The 10759-nt window shown below is 42.1% G+C and overlaps 1 protein-coding gene across 1 annotated transcript in view; it reads right to left on the reverse strand.

Moving 5' to 3' along the window:
• Window positions 1-10214, reverse strand: part of RAP2A (RAP2A, member of RAS oncogene family) — a 30125-nt gene extending 19911 nt beyond the window's left edge. The window contains exon 1 of the mRNA XM_058857503.1: window positions 9876-10214. Within this exon, the coding sequence (XP_058713486.1) occupies window positions 9876-10189 (314 nt within the window). The 5' untranslated portion in view covers window positions 10190-10214. The remainder of the gene's footprint in view (window positions 1-9875) is intronic.
• Between the last annotated feature and the right edge of the window lie 545 nt (window positions 10215-10759).

A 10759-nucleotide genomic window follows, 5' to 3' on the forward strand; every position in this document is an offset into this window, starting at 1 on the left:
TACAAGATAAAGAAAGGTACCAGGACTGGTATCCAGTGATTTCTCAGGGCTGCTTATTCTCTTTAGTTTAGGAAGTCACTTCAAAAATGCAAAATTGATATCCCATGTATTTAATGATCACCAGAAGACTCCTCTAGTCCAGGTGACCATAATTATTTCAGAAAAGGTCAGCTGTTGCTTCATGATGACATACTGACTTCCATTTATCTCCCATTCTTTTTAAGTGTTTTGACCTGTGGCCAAGCCTGTTTCTCAAGAGAAAAGATTCTGCATATATGACTTGGTAGTTTGAATGGCTTGCTGCAACACTATTATACACCTTAGAGCAAAGCAGATTCCTAAGAAAATGACCCAAAATCACTTAGTGTTTGTTTTTTTTTTCCCTGTAAGGCTCAGGTCTCATTTATTTCTAAATGAAATGCATAAAAAGAGAAGGTTAGCATTGGGGAAAAATATATTTAAGCAAAGCATCTGTTCCAGAGCACTGCATGTTCAGAAGATTGATGCCAGGAGTGCCTGCTTGCATCCTGCACATTTGGTACAATAACAAAACCATCTTCTCCTACCTCCAAAGCCTCCATGCATCCTGAGGAGCTCGTCTGTTAAGATTTAAGTGGTACCACACTGACAACGCCCACTCCCCTCACTCCAAACCTAACACCACACCCAAAGGGAAGCAAGCAATTGGAGAATTCATTCCACATATCACTTGGACTTTGACAGTGGACTGCAGCAGCTGTAACCCAGCAGAAGGTGACTCATTCTTCTCTCTTCCAGGCATTGTAGGGAGTGACCTGCATGTCAGCTACCAAGAATCTAACTGCATCTGAGACTAACAGAGCATATGCCTTCTTTAAGCACTGAGATGGATAGCCTGGTTTAAGTGGAGACTGAAAAACACTCAGACCAGTTAGACATTTTGCTTTGTGGGGTTAGAGGGGTATGAAAGGCATCTGATAAAATCCTCCAGAAGAAACAGTTCAACATGATCATTTTCTGCCCTCCAAATTATTAAAAAAACCCAATCTGAATCCCTGAAGCTAAAAAAACCCCACAACTAAACCACAAAACACCACTGTGTGACAGGTCTTCAACAGAAGAGGGGCAAATTTTAAACCTGGAGACTACTACTAGAAAAACTTATTAATACATCAAGTTCTTTTGGCAGTAGAAAGTAATCCACAGACTGAAAACATACCTTCCTAAAAACATGTATTTACAAGTAGCAGTATACAAATTAGGACTGATGTCACAGTTCAAAAAAATACACTTGTTCAGCATCCTACATCATTAATTACAGAGGTGGGTGAAAAAAAAAAAAATCGAATTTTTTTCCCCACTCATTTATAAATTCTGGGAAAAATGGTATAAACCCCAAATATTTTGTCATCATTGTTTAGTTCTAGCAAAATCAAGGTGTTTATAAAATTTATAAACTAGATTAAAAACATAGTAAGGACATTTCAAAAGAAAAAAAAAAATTACCGAGGAGAGAATTTATGCCTTTCTATATTGGTCTTATAAAATTCATATGTTTTTGAAAAGACAGAAGCCTTCCAATTATTTTATAAAACGTTTCAAGTAGGATTTTGTACAGCAGTTTAGAAGATGTAACAGCAATGCTGGAAACTGTAACCAGATCTAATCAGATCAAGTAGGTTGATCAGTCCAGGCTTATAGTCTTTACTGTAAATTGTATTAGGACTAAGAGGGCAAACAATTCAAACATTCTCCTATGAAAACTTGCTCATAATTCAGCAGACATACGTATAGGCTAGCAGTGACCTATTTGGCTACTTCTTGAAAGCATCCTTTCTTGCAATTAATCAGAAATCCAGGATCAAAGCTCTTCTTCACAACACTCAGAGCACTTAAGTTCAGTGCCTTATCCAATTCATTTCCAGTTCAAATTAAATTGTAACTGAGTTGAAACCCACATGGGAATCTCAAACACTATTAATCTGTTAGTTAAGGTGGCTACCTGTTAACCAGAACAATAATGGAAGTCCCCAAACCATTCTATAAAGTAAGAACTGTATTTTACTTTACTACAGACCACTACCCTACACTACTACATCCTAGTATTTTAAAAATGCTTTAATGTCTTCCTCATCACTATGACTTTTACAGAACATAATGTTTTTTAAATTGTTAAAGCTTTATCTACAAGACACAAGTGATATTTCAAAACAAACTAATCAACTCTAAAAACATTCCTTTTTAATTGTCCTTCACCTAATATTTCACCCAGTCTAGGGCTAACCAAGACAAGAATTAAAATACTGTTACCACTGCATTTTTGAAGAGTATAGCATCCAACTAATTGAGTGAGTCCCATGATATTAATGTTGAGAAAGGATAACGTGCTCATAACACACCTTTAATTCTCTTGTCTAGACTAAGGATTTAAGACAACACAGCTGCCAAAATGCATCCAATGCATTGACAAAGAAAGTGTTCCAGTTGCACTCATCATTGTAAACTGTACCTAGACTACAGTGTTTGCCTTAGTGCAGCAAAAACTGAATACTAGTTCTGTACTGGAAACTTCTGGAAAACAAACACAGAACAGAACAAAACAAACCCAACCCCCCCAAAAAAAGAGCAGAAGCAAGCTAATGAATAGAGAGCCCATAGAAGCAGATAGCTACAGTTCTTGTTACCTTAAAATCTTTATACAAGTCACTACGTGCCAGGATAATTCAGCACTGCAGTCCCAATTGCTTCCCTATTCTCTCTCAAAATGTTACCATCACATACCGCCTACACAATTTACAAGGAGGAAAAAAAAAATTTATTTGAGCAATACTTGTAATGTTCCAGAAATTAAATAACCAGCAGCCCAAATTTTTTTCTTAGGTATAAGAAATAAAAATCTCACATGCAATTATTAAGAAGAAAACTAGAAAAGAAATTTAATGGAAGGATTTGATAATTTTTTGGGGAGATCCACCCACTCAGATATTTCACATTTTCATTTAAAAACTTACAACAGCCAAAGAATGTCTATTTTTGAAATTTTGTTCTAAAAAGTATGCCTGATAACATAAGAGGTTTAACTGAACAGTGTTACCCAGAATGCTTCATGTTCAACCAAAGAATGAAACATATTTCTATCCACACACTATCCAACTGAAGAATTATTTTGAAAGAAAATATTAAACTTACTGCCAACTGTGTTGGCTTTAAAAACCAGTATATAAAGAATTATTGTCCTCTCAGCAAAACAGAAATTCAAAGGCAAAACTAGAAATTCTAATGAGCAATGATTTTTTAAAATAAAATTTTCCAAATACTCAAAAATCTGTGTCAAAACAGCCTAACGAAGAGCAAGATAGAGAACATTCAACCCCAAGCATTAATGCCATATTACTGAACTAAGTTATGAAAGCAATTAAAGTCATGGTTATATTTGGTCTTTAACACATTAAATAGCATTTTTACAACACAGACACAATCAAGCAATACTGCACAACCAAAAACAAATTTAAGAAGTCTTGCCACATACTGTTCTACTGTTCAATCATTGTAGCTACCCAAAAATTATCCACACATCTCTACAACAACATAAGCTACAGCAGGAATTAAGACCCAAACCCAGAAGATGATGCTAAGGAATATAGACATCATTAAGGAAAAAAAAAAAAAAAAGAAGCACTATACTCTAAACTAGCACAATCTAAACTAAACACGCATACAAAAGGAGCTTGCCTACCTGGCTTTTTCAATATAAGTCCAAAGAACACCTAAAAAGCAGGAGGGGATAAAAAATATTTTTATTCAGTGTTCGTATATAAAAACTATCATGTCACTTTACCTTACAGAGAAAAATAAGTAAAACTTGGGAAGGAATACCTATAAAATTATCTGGACTAGGCCATGGGGGTGGTAGGGAACAGGGAAACAGCCAAAAAAACCCCAACACATTAGAACACTGATTATAAGCATTGTCTCCAATGTTCACATTTTCCACTGAAAGAAATTCAAAGTAATATGGATATTTCAGACCATCAAGAATGTGAGAGTGGGAGAGTGTAGGGGGGAAGAGTCAAGAGAACTCTGCAAATATGTAATTAAATGTGAAAGCTACTGCAGGAAAACGTTAAAGGTTATATGTTCTGAAGATGCACGAGGACTTTGAAATATCTCAGTTTAAGACTAAGCCAAACAACTTTAAAATAATCTTCTATAGCTTAAAATTGCACATTGTCAGAGACATTTTTTAGAGGATTGTCTGTATATGACTTGTAGGAACCTATAATTTTACCTGACAGAATTAGTTCATTAATTTCAAATTAAAACAAAGGTAGATTCACACACACACAAAATTAATCTAAACTCTATACAATGCTTCTTTTGGTCTCTAAAGTTACTTTAAAAACACAGGAGCACAAATCTGAGTTGTACTCTTTCTATTACAGACACTTCCTACCTATCAGTTCCCCAATGAAACACAAGAGATGGCCAGACAGCTGAAGGTTCTGATATTATATACAATGAGTCAGTTAGCTGTGACTGACTACTTCTGTCTACCACTCCTTTGTATCTCTACAGATGCTTAAAGTATTTACATTTTATTCTTACAAATCAATGAGGCTCTTGAGAAGCAGCTATCCATAGGTGTCCCCTAACTAAGAAAAAAAAAATAAAAAAAAAGGGAAAAGGGAGACCGGTAGAGTTCTTCTATTGTACTTAAATACATATAAATGCTTGCTGATATTTAGAATCTGTTAATCTGTTCTTCCAATGAAGTCCTAAATTTCACCTGGTGGGTGCTCAAGAGTGGCTGGCAGCTTGACCAAGGGGAGAATGGGGGCCATGCTTTTTATCCATGCTGCCTTTTTATACCTGAAGATGAGTACTCGGAACAATCCATTATATTAAGATTATTGCAAGAAAAAGAATTCTTGCTAAAAAGGATTTAAGGATTTCAGTGTGTGCTTATTTCCGCCATCTCTACACAGCTAGCACCTACGAAAATCCCTAGACATTTGTCAAGCTTTGCATACAGTACACCTCAGAAGAAACAGGATTTTCCATATTTTGCTTCTACCAAACACTTCAGTGTTTCTTCCTGAAAGGCTGCAGCCATGTTTGTGGTTGAAGGTGTTATGAAGAATTGTTTATGTTGAAGTGTTTATGAAGAATTTTTTAATTACTTCCCAAAACTAGAAAAAATATTCTGAAAATAAGGATGCAACACACATAGAATTTCAGAAAACTGAAAAATTCAACCTTGTTTAAAGAGATCTTATGTTCTTGGAATAAAAAACATACTTTGATCTCATAGTACTCGGAAAGCAGTATTTTCAACTAGGCTTTTGAGCAATTTGTAATTTCAAATACAGTTTTCCAGACTTAATCACCATTAAGTCACTAAATACATCAATTATCATTGACTGAAGATGCTGATTTCACAATTAATAAATTTAAATAATTACATCTCTCGTATGTTTTAAATTGCTACAAAGAATCCCTAGACTGGAAGGCAAATTTTCATCCTGATCATAAACCACAGCTACAAAGAATATTGTCCACTCAAAGACACATTTCTGTGATATTTCATAGCAATATACTTATATAATTTAATCTGCATCTTCAGCCAATCTAAATAACATAAATTTTCTAGTATTTTTTCTTCCAGAGAAAAAAGCATTAGATTAATGAAAAGGAAGGTTTTTTCACTACTTGGAATAAAATAGCACTTTTGAGAAATTCTTTAAGTAGGCTCAGCTAGTCTCTAAAATATGAACGCAACAGTCCTGTACTTAAAGCACAGATCAGACATCTAGAGAAATTACTGCAAGTGAAGAACTCAGAATTAACTTTGAGCTCATTCTTATTTCTAGTCTATAGTTTTCTGCTTGAATAGAAATAATAGTACATTCCTATTTAATGGGGTTCAACTAAAAAAATACTACAAAAATGCCTGTAGAATAGATTGAGAAATTACACAATTAAAGGCTAAGCAAGCACCTAGAATTGAAATCCAGTGAGATTTGAACATATCTTCATCATAGTAAAAACACTGACAGTCATATTAAAAACTAAAATTCAGTATTTGGCAAATACCAGCAGATTCTCTTTAGAAAGTTTTCTAATCACACAAACAGACAAACACAAAAGTGTTAGAAAACACCCAACTCATTTTTCCACAAAAATAAAAATAAAACTTACACTACCTAATCTTCATACTCACTAATTACTTCTAAACCTTGACATCTGAGGTGTACCACTTCCAATCTGTTCTTTTGACAGCTTCTCTTCTTCCTTCACTGCAGACCTTCTTTGGCATGGGCCCACTCATCCAATTTAGCCCTGCTCTGACAAATAGAAGGTTTCTCCAGAAAACGGCTCATTCTGAAACTATGGCAAGTTCCGTCAGCAGCATAAATAAGTCAATTCTTTGCTGCCAAGCCTGTAAATCCAAGGAAGAAGGCCCCAGAGCTGCAGCACCTACCAATGCACAGGTAATTTGTGTATTACCTCACCAGGAGGCAGTAAAGCAGCAGTTGATTCTCTTTATCCTTCTTGAATACAGAAAGTAAGTAGTCTTCAAAACTACCTTATGTACACTCCATCTTCCTGGAAGTACAAACCTTCAGCATATACAAGAATCAAGAAACGAGGCTTAATGGACCTATTTGGAACAAATAGGGTCCAGAAACCAGTATTATGTACCCAAACTGAGATTGGATGAAGGCATTTCAGATGAAGCATCTGGAGGAGGAAGAATGGCAGCTGCGATTTTGTCCCACCGTGGTCCTTCATCCAATACTGGCAGCACTCTGCACTGCAGGAAACTCTGGCCCAGAGTACAGTGAGCACTTCTGAAACCTCTTCCTCATCCTTGGTCTAGGAAGAGCTGCTGGGGGTGCACCTCTCCGTTCAGAACTGGCAGGGCTCCCTTCTGAAGGTAAAGCACCTGGACTCTCTAAGAAAGTTCTAAACAAAAATATTTTTTTTTACTTTGAAAAGAGGAATACTGTTTACACTTGAAACATTTCCCAGGAAATAATTTTAATTACCTGTTTAAAAGCTATGGAGACATCCTCCACTCTTGATAGAGCTGTGCACCATGACTGAAAGGCTTACACACACTACACAATGAAGCTCAACTTCATAGTTTTGCCATTAGGGGAGTTCTCTGCAAGCTGGCAGAGCTGGATTTCAGACTAAGCCTATTTATGCGCTAATATTAAATAGCCATTTAAAGAGAACAGAAACTAGAGTGGCAAGAGTGATCTCAACCTCTTCTAACCACTAAGCTTCAGAGTTAAGTGAAGGTCCACTTGTTTCCTCTCTTTCATTCATGAACATGTCATTCATTCCTCTAAGGTCACTCAGCTTCATCGGGTGGTGCGAAGGACTCGCTTAGCTTAGCTTGTCTGGTATGTGGTGGTTAGACCAGGGAAGCAGAAGACTCAAGTGTGCACCTCTTAACCCAAAGAGGGAATTTCAACTGGCTTTTCTACTTCTTGGGAGAGTAATTAAAATTACTCTCTAATTATGGTAAAACACAGGGATTCTTTCATCCAAAAAGAAAACAAAAGAGCAAGGGCAGTATGTAAAATGCACAGATACCTACCAAGTCAGAGACTTGGCCAATTGGCTTTCAGGTACAACTAAAGTTCAGAGATTTTCAGAACATGGTTTTGTATCAATATAAGCATATAGCTGTCATCCAAAACCCCCAAGAAAATAGTACTAAGATTATTTGTTTCTCAACATGGATTAAATGTCCTTCTCCAACTACAAATTATAACTGAGAAGTCCTTGTACAGATACACATCGTATCTGTAAATATGCATTTTTCAGGTTCAACTGGTAAGAAAGATGCAAGCTTAAAACTACAGCACATTAGGTCTTACACTGCCTGCGAACCTAAGTTCCAAAACATAACACCCCCACCACAACCCACAAATGTAAATCAGGCAAGTTAACAAGTAAAAATCTGGTACCCTTGCTGAAGCTATATCCTTTTAATGCATCATATTCCTTTCAACTACAACTCAATTAAAATTATCTGGGCTTGCTAAAATTTTCAGGATTTCAGCTGCATTTAGATTACTTTGCATAAATGAAATTTAGGATTACAATGTTGCTCCCATGTCTCACAAAATATCTAACCAAAAGCCTAAAGCTGAAGTCTTGCAGGAAAAGAGCTGGCAGATGAAAAACGAGAGCAGCATTTAGACCCACTCTCAGCAGTGCTGAGTCAATGTAACTATGGAAGTACAAGTTGCTTTCTTATTCTGCTTCACCTATCTACAGCTCGTCAGCTGGGGTCTGAATGCAGATGCTCCAGCGCAAGGTACAAAGCAAGCTTGCAAAAGCCTCGGATATAAATTCAGAAGTTAAATGAATTTATATTATGGCGATTAAATACAAAAAAACCAAAAGCATTTATTAATGAATAAAATCTACCTGAACTACTTAAAGGAAAATTGTTCTTCTGTAAGGTATGTGCGAATGATAAGGATTGAAGGATACTGAAAATGTATTTTTCATAATAAATTCAATAGAACTCCATTACATTGGTCTTTAGAAATCTCCACTGAAAAGTCAGGACACACATTAAGAAACACCCACTATGAAAAAGTTGCAAGCCTTTAAAAATAGCAGCGCTTTGCCTCCTCCCTCCCCTTTCCCCTACTCACCCTCCTCCCCAATTTCAAAATACATCTTCCCCAGGCCTTGGTCTGGAATGGCAGTTTCTGTGAACAGACCATACCCGACCATATGATTAGCCAATATTATTATTATCATCGCCTTTTACGCTCTACTCTGCATTAAGATGCAAACCCAACAGATGTGGTCCAACTAAGTTATTTACAAGGGTTTCCCTTTCAGATGTCCAAGCCAAAGCTACAACCAGTTCTGCGATATAATTACAGCCTCTCTCCACGGGCAGTCACAGACCTCTCTGTCTGCGATAATCTGGCCAGCGGCATTTTCTCATCTACGCTCTGGTTCAAGCGGTTGCTATGATTTCAAATGGTGCATCTACCCTTATTTTAGCGCGACTGGCTGCATTTCAGCCGCCGACATCTGACTGATTGATGCACATCTAAACAACGCAGCGATTATAAAAACCAACTGGCAGTGGGCACCGGTGTTTCACCACCGTGGGCTCGCTCCTAACAGAGCGGCTGGCAACGAGACCGTGGGAAATTTAAGAGAAACACCAGCATACATGAGGCCTAACACTCACAGCCGTCACTTCCACCGAGAAAGAGGCTGGCGTCCTGCACTTTTAAGAATGGGAAGGAAGTTCATGGAAATACCTATGCAGGTATCTGAACAGGCAGATCTCTCGTCTGCCGCACGAAAGCATCCAGGTGCTTCCCCTGCACATCGGCCACAGCACGTCCACCAAGAAAGTGCACTCGAGGGCTGGCTGACCCGACACATCACTGGGAGAACTGCTTTTCCGCCCCCCCGCTTGCAGCCTCCGGCCAGATTCTCCACCGTATTCCATACGGGAGCACCCCAAACTCCCCGCACACGCGCCTGGGGGGAGGGCGAGCGGCGGAAACCACCGGAGCCCCGGGCCCGTGCCCCCGCTCCGCCACCCCCGGCCGGCGCCCGCCCACGGGGAGCCCGGGGCTGCGGGCGCGGCTGCGGAGGGGGCGGCGGGATGGGGGGATGCCCTGCCGCCCGGGGGAGGGCGGGGGCAGGCGGGCGAGGGAAGGGAGCCGCGGGGCAGGCACCTGAGCGGCCGTGGGCAGCCCCCGGGCCGGAGATCCGGGCACCGGGGCGGGGGAGGAGGGCACGGAGGGGGGAGCGGGAGGCCCGCAGGCCCCGCGGGGCGGGCCGGGCCGCAGGTGGGCGTCGGGCGCGGCCGCCGGAGGAGCGGCCGCCGGGCAAGTCACCTCTTGACGCGGATGATCTGGTCGCGCATGGGTCGGATGTCCTGGAAGCTCTGCTGGTTGACCAGGCTGTAGACGAGGATGAAGCCTTGCCCGTTCTTGATGTAGAGGTCCCGCATTGAGGCGAACTGCTCAGTGCCCGCCGTGTCCAGGATCTCCAGGACGGAGGGGGAGGCGTCCACCTCGATCTCCTTGCGGTAGAAGTCCTCGATGGTGGGGTCGTACTTCTCGATGAAGGTGCCGGTCACGAACTGCACCGTGAGCGCCGACTTCCCCACCCCGCCCGAGCCCAGCACCACCACCTTGTACTCGCGCATCCTCCCGCCAGCGCGGACCGCCCGCCCGACCCGCACCTGCCGAGGGCCCCTCCTCACCCCCCCGCCATCGGCCGCCCCGCCCTGTGCCCGCCGCCGCAGCCGCCTCCGCTCCGCTCCCCGCCCGGCGGATGCTCCGGGCCGCCGCGGCGGCTCCTGGGCGGCGCTGCCGGCGGCGGGGCCGCGCTCACGGGCTGCGGCGCGGCCGGGGTGGGGCGGCGGCCCCGCCTCCTCCTTCCCGTGTCGCCACGGCAACAGCCAACGGGGCGGGACGGGGGAAGAAAGAGCGGGGAGGAGGGGGAGGAGGAGGAGGAGGAAAAAAAAGAGGGCGGGCACCGCCCCGTCACGTGGCGCGACCCCCCTTCCTGCCCCGGGCGCGGCGGCCGCACGTGATGCCGGCGCCGCTGTCGCCGCTGTCGCCGCTGCCGCCCGTGTCCCCTCCCGCGCCCCCTCCCGCGCCGCCGCCCTGCAGACACAGCGTCCCCCGGCGCCGCTGCCCGGGCCGGCGCCGAGCGGGAAGGGCCAGCGGGCGGTCACGCGCGGGGCGGGACGAGCCAATGGGAGCGCGGGCCG

This window comes from Poecile atricapillus, chromosome 1, assembly GCF_030490865.1.
Source record: "Poecile atricapillus isolate bPoeAtr1 chromosome 1, bPoeAtr1.hap1, whole genome shotgun sequence".
NCBI lineage: Eukaryota > Metazoa > Chordata > Aves > Passeriformes > Paridae > Poecile > Poecile atricapillus.